The sequence below is a fragment of the Pelobates fuscus genome, chromosome 9 (assembly GCF_036172605.1).
Source record: "Pelobates fuscus isolate aPelFus1 chromosome 9, aPelFus1.pri, whole genome shotgun sequence".
In the NCBI taxonomy this organism is placed as follows: domain Eukaryota; kingdom Metazoa; phylum Chordata; class Amphibia; order Anura; family Pelobatidae; genus Pelobates; species Pelobates fuscus.
This window is the reverse complement of record NC_086325.1, coordinates 106,610,092-106,626,333: the sequence shown is the minus strand read 5'-3', so window position 1 is coordinate 106,626,333 and position 16,242 is coordinate 106,610,092. Positions and strand designations below refer to the sequence as shown.

The following is a 16,242-nucleotide window of genomic DNA, read 5'->3' as shown; positions in this document are numbered from 1 at the left end:
ATGATTCTAGTGCCCATTTACAGTGGAAGCGCGTCTAATCACGTGCTCACGCTGTGCTGATCAATAATCGCACGCTGGTGTCCCCAGATGAGGCACAGGACCCCAAAATCAGGACTGTCTGGCCAAAGTCGAGTCTGTTGGGGAGCTGTATATTTTGTGCATAGGAACTAATGATCCTTGATGGTATAATTACTACTTCAGACATATGATTAGACGAAACTGCTTAGGAGATATATTTTCCTGTACTGTATGAATACTTAAAAACGTTATATTCTTAAAAAATAATAGTGATCGTATACTACACAAAAATGGTAGACTGAGATATTTGACATGAAAGTCTGATATAACAAGGACTACTTCTGCTAATCTACAAAAATATTCCAGGATAGCAGTTGTGCCTATTTTCTTCATCCTTCTAGTTTTTGACTGCCAAGAGGCATAAAAACAGGCTAAATACAAGAACAAAGACACAACACATATGGGCATCTATGTTAAAGTGAGCTGAGATACATCAATCTTCCCCTGCCAGGTAACGTGTAGTTTTCACACTTATATTCTATATTGGAGCAGTGGCAGTACCAGCTACCATCCAGTCATAGAAAGAACAAGCAGTTTAGCTCACCATATTGGAGTTGGGCACGCTAGAAAAAAGATAAACTCTACTTCGATGTACCAAAGTAGGGAGGGGAGCGTTTCATTTTGCATGAATTTTACATTTACACTTTACTTTCATGTAATATGATAAATAGTGGGCTATTGTAAAGGGACACTATAGTCACCAAAACAACTACAGCTTAATGTAAAAAGGCACTGTTTACATTGTCTCTAGGGACACCTCCAAGTGGCCACTCCTTAGATGGCCATTGGAGGTGCTTCCTGGGTCAGTGCTGCTGAAAATGCAGCCCGGACGCTCAGCATCCCCACACTCTGCATGGAGACGCTGAATTTTCCTCATAGAGATGCATTGGTTCAATGCATCTCTATGAGGAAGTCCTGATTGGCCAAAACGGCATTTGGCCGCGCCCCTGTACCGATTTCCGCCAATCCAATGCTTTCCCTATGGGAAAACATTGGATTGGCTAAAAATCTGCTATTTTGATGATGTCACAAAGGGGGTGGAGCCAGCACCGCACGGCACTGGAAATAAGGTGACTTTTAAACTTTTATAGGGGGGCAAGCCACCTAAATGGTGGGTTTAACACTATAGGGTCAGGAATACATGTTTGTGTTCCTGACCCTATAGTGTTCCATAACTATTGAGAGAATTATAGGGCTTCATATTCCCATCTGCTGAGATAGATGCCATCATCTGTATCATATGCTTGTGGTCTTTACTGACCTACAATTTTTAATGTCCTTGCTAAAAGGGTTTTATATATTACTAGTGAATATTCGTCCTTTGCGTTTTGACCGTTAAGAGCCTTAGTAGCTTTATCTGTTTGAGGAACTCTGGTCACGGAAGTGACTCATCCTGAAACCCATCAATGGTGCTTTATTTAATCAAAGTGTTTTTCTCCACTGGAACCTTTTAAGGAGCCTCCTTATTTTTTTTTTTTATTTTTTTTTTTATATATAAAGATTTTTATTACATTTGTTTTGGACATCACTTCTGCCCTTTGGTCTGAAGAGGACAGCGTATCTCCACCTGATAAGCTAGCTATTGGATAATGCTTGTAATTGTTTTAATCACTTATTCTATAAATTCATGGGATTCGTATGGATGTTTAGGCTTGATAAAGGCTCAGGTATTGAGCTAAAACATTGCTGTACCAGTCCCTGAAATAAATTCTGTCTTTTTGGATACCACCTTATGTGCCCAGGTCTTCTACGCCTATATAAAGAACAAAAGTCTGGAACCTGAGTAGATAGAATTTGCAAAGTAATCTCTTGGCTGTTAGATAAGAATATAAACCATCTTCAGTTCAAATATCATAAGTAATCATCCTCTTTCATCTGAAATGTAATACTCCTACGTAATAGAAAGAAAAAATGTACATCTGTCCTCGTCACATCCACACAAAAAATGCATATTACTTGTTAACATATTTGATACAGGTACCCTGAGGTAAATTTGCAATTTCAGAAGTGGAGAGTGTAGGGGGTCAGTGATGACCTCTTTAGAGGTGTAGTCAGCACAGCAGTCTGGGTGAGCATATGCTGTATCCATGTCTCTCAGCAGCTCCAACAGGGTCGATATGATCAATAGTTGCGGCCGGCTGGGAATCAATAGCTCTCGGGAAGTAGATTTCCCAGATATAATTGTCTGCGTGTTTCTGTTTGACAGTCAGGCTGGAGTGACTGATACCTGCGGTGATTCACTGCCTAGAAAACTACAAGGGTTTATTGTATAGTTATCTGGGCTATCTTATGAGACATGTCCAACTTGATGCCATGAGATCATATTAGCAGATTACTGCACCAGTAAACCCATCATGCTTCAAAAGTATATCCTTAAAGCTAGGACCAAGGTTAGAAAAAAGTATTTGTCCTTACATGGGTTTTTTTTGTTTTTTTTTGCATTTACCGGTTACTATGTAGAAGCTTATGAAAATGAACACAATTTGTGCAAAAAAAAGGGGGACTTTCTTAGAGATTATTATTATGATTTATATAGGGCTTTACTATCATATCAATGGGTCTAATGAGCAGCAAGTAGTTGACATACAAAATGTTAACAGAAAGTAGAGGTGAACATGCCCTGCTCAAATGAGCTTACAGTCTACATGTATAGACACAGAAGATGAATAACAGCATGTCAGATGGGCAGATGGATTGATGCATAAGATGCCTCTGTTGAAATAACCTAGTCTAGGCGGTGTATGGAAGAACCGAATATTAGAAAGAGGGAGATTGACCTGGGCTATGGAGGTGAAGAAACTGGCAATTGTAATGAGAGGAGCATCACCCAGGAAGATGGTAGGATTTCCTAAAAAGGGGTGTTTTCAGTGACTTCTTAAAGGACGGGAGGCCAGGGGGAGTCTGATGGTAAGGGGTAGGAAATTCCATAAGAACGGGGCAGCTCTTGAAAATTACTTCAGAATAGAGTTGGCAGTGAGGGAATAAGCAGATGTCTAAAGACGGTCGCTCACAGAGTGAAGGGAATGAGAATGTGTGTATTTGTTGAGTAAATAGGAAATATAGTGAAGAGTGGGGTTATTGAGGGCTTTCTAGGTAAATGTAAGTAGTTTGAATTGTATCCTGAAGAGTACAGGAAGCCAATGTAATGATTGCAAAGGGGTGAGGTATGGAAGTAGTGGTCAGTCTGGTAGATGAGCCCACAGCAGCATTCATTACAGTCTGAAGAGAGGCAAAGCAGGTATCTGGAAAACCGGTGAGTAGTGACATGCAGTAGTTAAATCGGGAAATTATGAACAAGTGCCTTAGTTGCATCTTGAGTCAGAAAAGAGCAAATGCGAGCAATATATTTAAGGTGAAAGTTACAGAATTTGGAGACAGACTGGATGTGAAGAGCAAAGTTAAAACCTGAGCCAAAGGTAACTCCATGGCAGGGAGTTTGAGGAGATGAGGTTATATGTGTCCCAATGAGGGGCAGGGAGATAGATGGAGAAGGGTATTTGATGGGGGGAAAATGAGTAGTTAATTTTTAGAAAAAAATACTTTAAGAAAACAAGAAGACATCCAGTTCGAGATTAAAGAGAGGCAATTTGTGATGCATTCCAGGAGGGCAGGAGAGAGGTCAGGAGAGGAGAGGTTAATCTGAGTATTGTCAGCATATAGATGGTATTAAAATCCAAGAGTTAATAAGGTTAACGAGAGAGGACCAAGAACAGATATCTAGGGAAACACCAACTGAGATGGGCAGAGAGGGAGACAGTAAATGAGCATTCAAAGATAGCATGTGCAGCGTGGTCAACCGCATCAAAGGAAGCAGATAAGTCAAGGAGAATTAAGAGAGAGTAATGATCTGAGATTTAGTAGAAATTAAGTCGTTAGTCAATTTGGTAAGGGCAGTTTAAGTAGAGTTGATGGAGCAGAAACGAGATTGAAGAGGGTTAAATAGTTAGTATTGAAACTGTGAGTTAGACTGGTAAACACAAATTGCTCAAGAAGTTCAGGTGATGAGGAGTAACAATATGGGACAGTAGTTAGAAAGAGAAGTAGGGTCAAGAGATGGCTTTTTTTAGGATAAGATTAATGATTGCATGTTTGAGGGATGAGAGGAAGATGCCATTAGGGATGGAACCATACTAGGATAAAGAGATTGGGTAGGATTAGAGGGGATGGAATAAAGAGGACAGGTGCTGGGGAGAGAGGATAGACGTTTAGAGACATCTTGTCCAAAGACTAGGGGAAAGGAGTTAAGAGTGGAACACAATATAAGCTGTGTATTGGTGGGGAGTAGGAATTTGCATTCTTAAATTGGGTAATCTTGTCAATAAAATTACATGCAAAATTACTAACTGTGGGGCATTTGGGATCATGAGCGTAGGGGGAGATGAGAGAGGTAAAATATTCTTGCTTGGCAAGGGAGAGGGCATAAGTATAGGAATGTAGCATGAATTTGCAAGGTAGGAATTTAGGTAACACTCTGCAATATAGTAATATTGTTGGAGCTAGCTGGATAGATTACACTACTGAATAAAACACTCTTTTTTCTTTTAAATGTATACCACAATTTAGCAATTGACATAGAAATTCCATTCAGTCCTTGCACAGCCAGGGCACACAAAGCGTAAAAGGAGGAGAAACGAAAATACTGTTTCTGTATCTTCACTCTACAATCTATATTCAATGACAGAAAAGGACAGCGCTTATAACAAGGGATGACAGTTAGCCAAGATAGAGGCACTCAGTTCCAGGATACAGCTAAATACAGTATTGTCAATTTCAACACTTAATTTTGTTTTACAGTCTTCACAAGCACATATATTTGAAATAACTGGAATAAACATAGTATTATAAATTATGGGAAGTGACAAAGTGACTTTAATGTTTTGTTTCTCCAATTATTCTTTTTTAAAATACCTACCCTATATCAAATGATATATGCGGAAAGAATGCTTTGCTGTGGAAACAAAAGATGATCTGTGTGACTCACCCAGCTGGACATCAGTAGTGAACCTCAACCGGTGGATCATGCTGACTTTGAATGACTTGTAGTGGTGGCTGCTGAGCATGTCTTGTACTGTGGCAATATCTATTTGTGTCTCCTCCTCTTGTGGCTCTTCTCCTCTTGAACCTGTGGTCAAAATAAATACATAGTATTTCACTAACAGCTGCAGGTGTGAAATAAGCAAGACATTTACTAACACATTTAAAGTTAATTATCATTTGTTTAAATATAAAGGTACAAAAACCCCAGACTGCAACGGGCAGGCCACATACTTATCACTTTGCACAGAGGGTCAACAGTGACAGCACTGAGTTTCCTAAAACCTTCCATGATCACACACCTAGAGTAAGACTAAAACTTTCCTGAATTTGAGGTGAAAAAATATTATCAACAAAAGTAAAATATGGGGACGTACAGTTAAAAGAGACCCTCAGGTTACAAATCAGTAAGCAACAAGGAAGCTATAGGATTGCTGAAACCACTTCGGCACTTGGTGAGTGAATGGCCTGATTTCTGCCTCCACCACATGATTTAGACACTGTGGGGTTTTAACAACTTTTTCCAATAAAGCTGCCACTGGCCCCATTACTAGCCTCGTATATCCTTCTTTACAAACACCCTATTTTTTTTTTCCCTTGAAGCTATTAGTTACAATGAAGGTAACCGCTCATTAAGCCAAAATGTCAATTACTTTAGAAATAACACCACGGAATGCCAGACATCCTCTCTCTTTTTTATGATTTTTTGGATTACTACCAATTTGAAAATGAGAGTTTCTGACGGATTTTGTTTAAATATAGCCCCTGTGATGCCAGCGCTGGGAGCCGGGAAATAATCAGTCAGATGCTTTTAAATAAAGTGCTGTATAAAATATAGCAGAAGCAGTGATTTAGCCTCTTGCACAGACAGCGTGACATGCTGCTTACTACATAGGCTAATGCAAAGACCTGAGAGACGCAATATCTGGATTTCTGCAATAGATTAATGAAGACGTCATGTTTGGTTTAAGTGGAAGCGTCTTGTGATGTGTGAGTAACTACACCACCAGCCTTCTTTTGCAGGATTAATTTTAATGTTTGTTTACATAGCATCAATATATTCCAAAGCTCTGGACATTTGGGGACTAATAATTACAAACATTAAACAGCCAACTACCAAGATTAATATGAAATGATATGCAAGGCCTCTCAAGAGGATGTTACATAGAAACATAGAATGTGACGACAGATAAGAACCATTCGGCCCATCTAGTCTGCCCAATTTTCTAAATACTTTCATTAGTCCCTAGCCTTATCTAATAATTAGGATAGCATTATGCCTACCCCACACATGCTTAAACTCCTTTACTGTGTTAACCTCTACCACGTCAGCTGGAAGGGTATACCATGCATCCACTACCCTCTCAGTAAAGTAATACTTCCGGATATTATTTTTAAACCTTTGTCCCTCTAATTTAAGACTATGACCTCTTGTTGTGGTAGTTTTTCTTATTTTGTGTTGATTCCCTTTATGTATTTAAATGTTTCTATCATATCCTCCCTGTCTCGTCTTTCCTCAAAGCTATACATGTTAAGATCCTTTAACCTTTCCTGGTAAGGAAGAAGATTGTCGTAAAGCAGTTCGGTTTTAGAAGGGAGGATAATGATGACATCAGACACACAACTAGTTCCATTTGGGGTGAGAAGTGTTTTTATTTGCTAGAAATTCAACAAGCTGAGAAGATAAGAATCTCTAAGGAAAGATGATAAACATTCACCAGAAGCGCCAGAAAGTTTAGGAATCCAATTGGTGTGGCAATGCGACAATGTCTTTCATATGCGAAATGGCACTTGGGATGCCAATTTAATAAATAGTATTAGCACTATACACGCCTGTTAGGCTTTCAGCTATTCCCCTTACTTTAATAACCCACCGAGACGATGCTCACTTTCACATGGTCTCTATTAATATCCAATATACATATACTGGTAATGGTGTTCTGAACAACGTTCCGTGCCTGCACACTAAGGTTGATCCAAAACTGAATCCTTAACTACTGGCTCCTCTTTGTTTATTCCTTCAGTGCCCTATAGAGGATCTCAGAAGCCCTTGTGTGCATTGTGTCAGTTTATTATATTTTCTTGTTTGATCTTTGATATTATAACTGCCTGATTTAGCATTTATGACTTTGGTTAGTATCAGTGACAACATCAGGTACCCCAATTTAGGCTTGTACTACACTTAGAATGTCTTGGGTTCCTACTATTTATGGTATGCTTGAGGTTTTACGTCCACCCAATCTAAGGATCGACAGTAACAACTAGCACTATCATCGTCTCCTTATCCTATCCACTGCTAAAGCTATACTCTATGAGAAGGGAAAAGGGCAAGTTGTCACAACAACTTTCCTTTATCCCTCAAGCCCCTCGCTGGTCGCACTCCCTCATCCATGTAAAGTGTGTGTATAGGGAATTTATTACATTCATAATTACTCTACAACAATAAAACTCACAGCAATGTGCAGTGTTTGAATATGTCACAGAGCTCTACAACAATACAACCAGAAATGTGACAATTTGCGTATCAATGAGCTACCCAACTTTAAACACAGAGTATTGTGCATTTTGTATAACTTGGCTCTACTGTATAAATATCACAATAATATGATGTAATGTGTGTATGTGTGTGTTGTCTGTCTGTGATAGGTGTGATGGCTGTGTGTGATATGTATGCTATATGTTGGCTGTATGAGATATATGCCTCAGCAACCAACACACAGCAGGGGCAAATGTAGACCAGCCCCTGCATATGCAAGCTGTGTTAGCAGCCTGACGCAACTGCTACCATGGCACATTGTGAGGCTGCACAGCTTGCACAACTAGCACTATCATCGTCTCCTTATCCTATCCACTGCTAATGCTATTATCTATGAGAAGGGAAAAAGGCAAGTTGTCACACCACGTTTCATTTATCCCTCAAGTGACTCAAAAAAAAATAAGGACAATCAAATAATTTTTTTTGTCAAATTGTTTCACTATCCTGACATAGTAGAATTTGTCCACAATTTAACAGCGAGATATTAAACCTGAATGGTAATCAGACATACGCTTGATGAACAACATGTTGTGCTTAAGAGTTAATAGATTCTGCTCTCCCCAAAAGGCCTTATTCAGCAACTATTAAGTTGTGATTTTTCTTTTTGCTTATTTCTACATGTTCTGTTACATAACGCCTCTGGAGTTAGGATGAAGAATACCAGGTTCAAAAGCCAAGCAGATCCATCTGATCTGGGGACATATCCTCCCAACAGTTGTTAGGAGAGACAACCTGGAATGAGGCCCTTGAATGAGAAGTTCATAGTATTCTATAACAGTAAAGCTATACTGGATCCAGAAGATAATCCAGAAGTCAATTTTGGAATACCAAAGCTGTTCACAGGAGAGCCCTCTCCCAATCTGATTGATCTTACTGCAAACAGAACTGGATAAAATGCCAAACTGTTGCTGTTGATATTAAATTAAATTAAACTACTACAAACACAATCCAAACAGACGGAATGCAAAACAAAATGTGCTACCACAAAGTGTTACTATTTAAACAGTGTGAGAACGTACATATTCAAAGCACTGTTAGTTTTTCACTTTTATTCTCAAAGTAAAGATCCACATGTTTTGTTTTTTCTTTAAATAGTTGGATACAGGGCTCTATAAAATACAGGAAAATGTCTGACACGACTTAATTTGAATCTTTACATCAACAAAGGACAGTTTCAATAACGATGTTAGGTTTGCGAACAATCTACTTGTACTACTTGCTAGTACTTGACTGGTAAAAGCAACATGCCAAAGGAAATTTTGAAAATGGTTGTCAGCTATTTTAGATTCTAGCTTAGAAGTAACAAAGTGAGCAGGATCCACACTACAAAGAGAAAGGGTGATAACTCTGATACTGGACAAGGTTATTGTCATCATAGGGACTATATAGATAAGATTATTGATTATAAAGAAAACATTAAAGTTTGTACAATTGCAACAAAATAGCAGCAGGTGCAGATGGGTGGTAAACACAGGTACCTTGTCACATAGTGTGACTAATGGTGGCAGGAAGGGGTGCCGAAAACAAAGTGTTATGGGAACAGAATTCTGAAAATCGTTCTGCAGAATTTGATTACATTCAAGGCCATGGTCAAGGAGCTCCACCAAAGCAAATCCAAGTGACATTTTTCCAACAGGTTATCCATTAACAGCTATACAAAACATCTCAGAGCATTATTATTATTATTAGCATTTATATAGCACCAACATATTCTGTAGCACTTTACAATAATAGAAAGGGGATATTTAGAAGGGAGGGAGACCCTGCTGAAACAAGCTTATAATCTATAATCCATAATCTATAATTTGAGGTAGGCAGATCATGTTATGTCTAACCAGCTGATAAATGTGTTTTTAATTTGTTGGCGCTTGATAAATAATAATAATAAAAATATATGACAACAGATAGCAGATGAGAAATACAATTTTATAAAAAAAAACTCCTCTTCATAAGCAGCACTGGCCTTAGGCCTTCATACGCCCTATGCGGTAATTCTTCACAGCGCCCCTCGCTGGTTGCATTCCCTCATCCATGTATAGTGTGTATAGGGAATTTATTACATTTATAATTACTCCACAACAATAAAACTCATAGAAATGTGCAGTGTTTGAATATGTCACAGAGCTCCATAACAATACAACCAGTAATGTGCCAATTTGCGTATCAACGAGCTACTCAACTTTTTTTTTTTTTATTCTTTATTTTTGTTGTGCAGGTAGGTACATGTCATTCACAAACGCCACAACAGCGTACTTATATAGTCATACAGGCTTGACAATGGCATGAGTGTGTGCACATTTTTTTTTTAAGTATTAACAAGCTCAATAAAACATTTAACATTAGCGGAGAGTAAATGCACAGTAGTTTAGTATGTGTGTGGGTTAGGTGTCCTTTGCAGGAGACTACTGCAGTATATTGAATGCTGGAGTATACACATCTGCCTGAGAAACAAGGCTGGAGGTTCAAGTGTAAAAACGACAGACATGAAAATTGTTAATTAATTAGAATAGGTAAGTAACCAAATAAGCTAGCTAGGTGAGGTCTGATGCTTGGTTGCCGCTTGCCGCTGGGTACTTAACTTTACGGTGACTGGGGATAGCCCTCATGATGCTAGGGACAAATGATGCTAAATAACAAGTTAACAAACAATGAGAAATTACGGTAACGCTCTGCTTAACAACTGTTTAGTTAATAAAAGAAGAGAGACATTACGCGCTAAGTATGTGCGTCCAGATTGCTTTTTGGGCACATAAGAGAGTGCGCAGGCTTATTATTAGTTGTCAGGTTTATAGGGTACAGGCTTATCTAGTCCTTTGTGACATAAGTCTACAGTAAAGTCCATGCCTAAATTACATGCTAAACATATTAACAGTAACATTTCTTTTGGTTAGGTCTCTGAATGTCTAATGGAGATGCACGTTTTAAAGGATCCAATAATGCTCAAGGGACACAAGTTAGCCCTGTGTGATAGATCTCTAAGATGAGAAACACAATTGCTGAATCCTGGCTAGCATGAAAAATTGTGCACGAGGGATCCGTCCGTGGTTTTACCGTCCAGGAGAGCGGCCGCCTCTCCCCGGCTCGGCCGCAGACAGGCCTCGTTTGCTTGTTGCGGGATCCCGGGCAGTATGTATGTCGTTTTTGGAGTCTTCTGGTGCCCCCCGGGTTCCCCCTATACCGCTTGTGCCTTTTGGTGTGTGAAATTGCTTAATTTCGGGGATTATGGCTCTTATTTTGTCGTGTATATCAGGAGCTGATGTTAAACACGTCCGTCCAGCACAGCGGTTAGGCTCCGCCCCCTAGCTACTCAACTTTAAACACAGAGTATTGTGCATTTTGTAAAACAGGGCTCTACTGTATAAATATCACAATAATATGATGTAATGTGTGTATGTGTGTGTTGTCTGTCTGTGATAGGTATGCTATATGTTGGCTGTATGATATATATGCCTCAGCAACCAACACACAGCAGGGGCAAATGTAGACCAGCCCTTACATATGCAAGCTGTGTTAGCAGCCTGACGCAACTGCTACCATGGCGCATTGTGCGGCTGCACAGCGTGCACAACCTTAAGGCCAACCCTGCTGCAGTAAACAGGCAATAGGTTTAGACCGCGGTTCCAAGCTTTTTAGAAGCTCTGCCATTGTGCCACTGGTCCGCACGAAAAGGAGAGAACAAGTGAGTAGCAACCAGCACACAGCAGGAAATGTAGACCTGCCCCTGCGTATGCAAGCTTTGTCAGCCGCTGGGCGCTCGTGATGCCATGGTTCGCTGTGTGCTGCCCCACAGCTTGCACACTCCTAAGGCTGGCTTTGTTCAGAATTGCTTCTGACAGAACCAATGGGAGAAGATATGTTATATACAGATATAATACGTGCAACATTGCCTTCAGCAGATAGAAGTTTAACAGGCAGAGAACATGGCGGCTTATCATTTTAATGTACTGGTATTTTGCTTAATGAAAATTCTTAATTGTAATTCAATTAATTACATACACCCAGTCCCTAGTCACAGTTCCCAATAAGACACTGGCTTTTGAAACAGGTCTAAAGGCACTTAACCAATTTTAATATATTAAGACCAATTTCCCTTGAATACTAATTAGTTCTTAATGATCAGAAGAGGAGGGGAGCATCGTGGAAAGCAAGCGGCAGGATATAAAATTCAATTAGCCGTGGAGAGGATGCGCTTCTGCACAACTTGCATTTTAAAGGGTGGAAAGGGCTGAATGCAATGATAGTAAATCTCTACTATATTTGGGGAACAGGACAGGTGTATAAAATGATGGATACACACAGGTGCTTCACTGTGTATAATGATACATTAATAGCTGAGAGGCAGCACATATTTCTCTGTTTAAAACTATCAATATAAAATACATGGAGTTTATTGTGATAGATAGATAGATCTACATATATTGGCATATAATATCGCACGCATGCACTAATTTCTCTGTATATTACACAGATATTACTTTTCTGTAAAATAATAAATACCCTTTGCCTAAAACACGCAGCGCCGTGTAGAATACAGATATAAACACTGCTCTCCATATAATATAGATATATGTACTGTTCTGTGTCTAATACAGACACAATCATTGCTCTCCATGTAGCACAGATAATCGTACTCCTCTGCATTCTGTAATACAGAGATTCATAGCTTTGCTTTTAATACAGAAAACTGTTCTGTGTATAATGCAAATGCTTTCACCTCTCTGTGAATTTTGCAGACGCACTTGCTGCTCTGCATTTTATATAGATCCAGTCACTTGTCTGCCATTTGTAAAATAAAATACACTCACTGTGTTGTGTAGAATGTAGTTAAAGGGGAAATGTCACTTTCCGGGATTTTTAAAGTGATTCTTACCCCTTATATTTAACAAATACATGTTCTTGAGGTCTCAAAAATACAATTAAATTTGTTGTATTAAGTTCCATCCTGGAACTGAGTGCTTCCATTCTGGCTCCCTGTCAATCACGGTTTCACACCCTGCTGTTTGCATCTGTCACTCAGCATAAAGAGAGCATAAAAAAAGACAGAGAAGCAGAAACATTGTTTGGTTTTCCTTCTCCAATGCAATGTGTGCCCTGGCTCTGCCTGGACGGAACTGGAGCATGATGTCAATTATCAAATAATGAATTTACATTTTAAAGAAAACAGAGCTTAAAATGAAAACAAAAAAAAGATAAAGGTGGTTTTCAATATTCTATCAAATGGTGTAATTTCAAGAGAAATGACCGATCTGCTTTAATACAAATATGTGTGGTTTGAATACAGTGATGGGCATTGTGTATTAAGCAAAACATTGATCTTGAATGTGATTTGCACAAGTGCATAATGGATTCAGTTTCCATTTGCTCACGACCATTTCCATCAGTTATCTAAAGATTCTCATTTCAGCAGTGCGGGAGTCAGACCCTCTGCATAGATCCGTCATGACCGAGATAAACAGGCTGCTGATGCTTATTTACAGGCTGAGCTGATCAACCACATTTCACGTACATATAATCCTAGCAAATGGATCTTGTGCTGGGTTGGGATCCCCAATACAATTAAACAGTTCTTAAAGGTTCTTAGAGGGAATACAGAAATAAACCTAGTCCGTAATAGGGTAAATAGCCACATACTGTTCTCTCGCACCAGGCAAAACTCCAGGGAACTTTGACTATCCAACGTGCTGTCCAAATCCACAGGAATATTAGGCTGGTTCTGCTTCTCCAGTCTATACTGAGGACCTTAAACACAAACAGAGAAGGAAAAGTAGATTAGAGAATACTGTATTATAAATCAATCATTACATAATAAATAGGGATGCACCGAAATCTCCAGTCGAAAATGGGCCTATCCCGTTTTTTTTTTTTTTTAAATTGGGACGGGGGGCGGGGGACGGGGGGGGGGGGGAAGAACACTATGGGACAGGGGAGGGGGAAAAAAAACACCATGGGACAGGGGAGGGGGGAAAGAACACTATGGGACAGGGGAGGGGAAAAAAGAACACTATGGGACAGGGGAGGGGGGAAGAACACTATGGGACAGGGGAGGGGGGAAGAACACTATGGGGCAGGGGGGAAGAACACTATGGGTTGGGGGGGGAAGAACACTATGGGACAGGGGAGGGGGGAAGAACACTATGGGTTGGGGGGGGAGAACACTATGGGTTGGGGGGGGGAGAACACTATGGGACTGGGGAGGAAGGGGAGAAAGAACACTGGGACAGGGGAGAAAAGAACACTAAAAAAGAGGAAGGGGAGAGGAACACTAGAGCGGGGGACCACTAAAAGAGAAGGGAAGTTTTTTCATATTAGATTAATTAAATTAATAAAACAGTCTAATATTAAAAAAATTATAGGAAAATAACTTTTAAAAAATCATTTGGGGGGGGGGGGGGGGGGGAGTCATTTTCGGTTTTCGGCATCCTGAATTTTTGGTTTCGGCCCAGAATTTTCATTTCGGTGCATCCCTAATAATAAACATACTTACATGTGCACAGTTATACAGTTATTGTTTCTAGTACAAAAAAAAACCATAATGAGCAATAAAATATTAGAATACATGCAATATACATACAGATCATTCTTTTTTTTTTATATATATATCAATAGCATTGGATTTCACATAGTTCCATCTAGCCTGTCACTTGATATGTGAGCTGGCCATCCTTCATTCCTACAAGTCACATTACCATCAGGTCAGCTAAAGGGCCATATGTTGCAAAACAGATTTTTGATAAATTGTTGTAGTTATGATGTAAAGTTTTATCAGGGTATCACAGCAGTGGTAAGTGAGTAAAGCAGCTCAGGGGTTAACAATCTCACATTATGAAAGAGGGCTCAAGGGAGTGCTTAGACTGTAACATTTATTGCAGGTCTTGGGCTAGGGTCTCCCATCGACACCACACAGAGGACTGCAGGCCTCCTGTACCCTTTACAGAGACCTTAAAAATGTCAGTGGCCCGAGAGGAAACAAGTTTGTTTATGTGGCTGCGGGAGGCGTTTATGTGAAGCAGTAATACGGCCGTCAGGAATGAGCCAGTGGAATGATTGATTTCCTAGACAAACATGCTTCATTATAGCCAAGGAACAGATTTAGCTGTGGGTTCACTCTGCCAGGCTATGGGCAAGGGTGGCTGATGCAAAATGCAGTCTAGTGACCACAAAGCAATCTCAACATTGTGCCCAGGAATGGAACAGCGTTCCTGACACTGAACTAAGGTCTACTAAATATAAACCCCAAAAATATATTCTGCAGCTCAAACCAAATTCCTCAAATTATTGGTAAATGAGCCCGTCTGCTTGACACAGTAAATAATTTGTTCACCTTTTGCTTGCTGCATCAGAGGTTTCCCCCAGTAGGAAAAAAACAAAGCACCACAGAGATTACTGGTCCAGGGCCTGAAATATAGTTTGGTGTGGTAACATGTTCTAGAACCATCTCTTTTTATGACCCCTTCATGGTTCTATCTATTATTTTAAAGATTAAATAAAGTTTGCTATAAGGTGTGTTTTATTATATTCCTCTCTTTTGATGGATAACTTTGTGTATTGAGGACTTGCTTCCAGGGCCCGAGGCAGGGCCGGACTGGGACAAAAATTCAGCCCGGGCATTTAAAGGCAGAGCAGCCCTAGAAGGGAAGCAGATTGAGAGGGTGCATGTTGTGTCATCACCAGTGACATGCATGCATCTCCAAAGGATAGGAGGTGTAGTGGTGGGGGAATAGGGGTGTGCATGTGTGTGTAGGGGAGAGGATAGGGGATGTTGTGTGAGAGGGGGAATACGATCTAGAGTGTGGAAGGGTGACATTGGACTGCAGAGTGTGAGAAGGAGACATGGGGCTACAGGGTGTGAGAGGGGCTACAGGGTGTGAGAAGGGGACATTGTGCTACAGGGTGTGAGAGGGGGGCATGAGGCTGCTGGGTGAGAAAAAGGGAGACAGGGGCTGCTGGGTGAGGAGACAGAAGGAGCTGTGGTAAGATGGGGATGGGTAAGGAGTCGGCTGCTAGGTGTGAGAAGTGGAGACAGGGGCTGCTGGGTGTGAGGGGGAGGCAGGGGCTGCTGGGTAAGAGTAATAGCAGGGGTTTCTAAGTGAGAGGGAGGGCAGGGGCTGCTAAGTGAGTGGGAGGGTAGGGGCTGCTGGGTGAGGGAGGGCAGGGGCTGCTGGGTGAGAGTGAGGACAGGGGTTGTTAAGTGAGTGATGGGCAGGGGCTGCTGGGTAAGAGGGAGGGCAGGGGCTGTTGGGTGAGTGGGGCAGGGGCTTCTGGGTGAGAGGAGCAGGGGCTGCTGGGTGAGAGGGGTCAGGGGCGGGTGAGAGGGGTCAGGGGCTACTGGGTGAGAGGGGGCTACCGAGTCAGAGGGGGCTACTGGGTGAAAGTGGGCTGCTGGGTGAGAAGGAGCTATGAGTGAGGATTGGCAGGGGCTGCTGGGTGAAAATAGGTTGGGTGGGGGCTGCTGGGTGAGTAGGGGCTGCTGGGTGAGGGGGGCAGGGACTGCTGGGTGAGAGGGGGCTGCAGGGTGGGGACAGGGGCTGCTGGGTGAGAGGGGGCTGCAGGATGGGGGGCAGGGGTTGCTGGTTGAAGGAGGTAGGGGGCTGCTG

At 41.0% G+C, this 16,242-nt stretch overlaps 1 protein-coding gene across 1 annotated transcript in view; it reads right to left on the bottom strand.

Moving 5' to 3' along the window:
* The window catches only part of MAPKAP1 (MAPK associated protein 1), a 180,254-nt gene that overhangs the window by 55,642 nt on the left and 108,370 nt on the right, over positions 1-16,242 (bottom strand). The window contains exons 7-8 of the mRNA XM_063431062.1: positions 13,280-13,387; positions 5,060-5,200 (exon numbers count right to left, since the gene is read on the bottom strand). Coding sequence (XP_063287132.1) covers positions 5,060-5,200; positions 13,280-13,387 — 249 coding nt within the window. The remainder of the gene's footprint in view (positions 1-5,059; positions 5,201-13,279; positions 13,388-16,242) is intronic.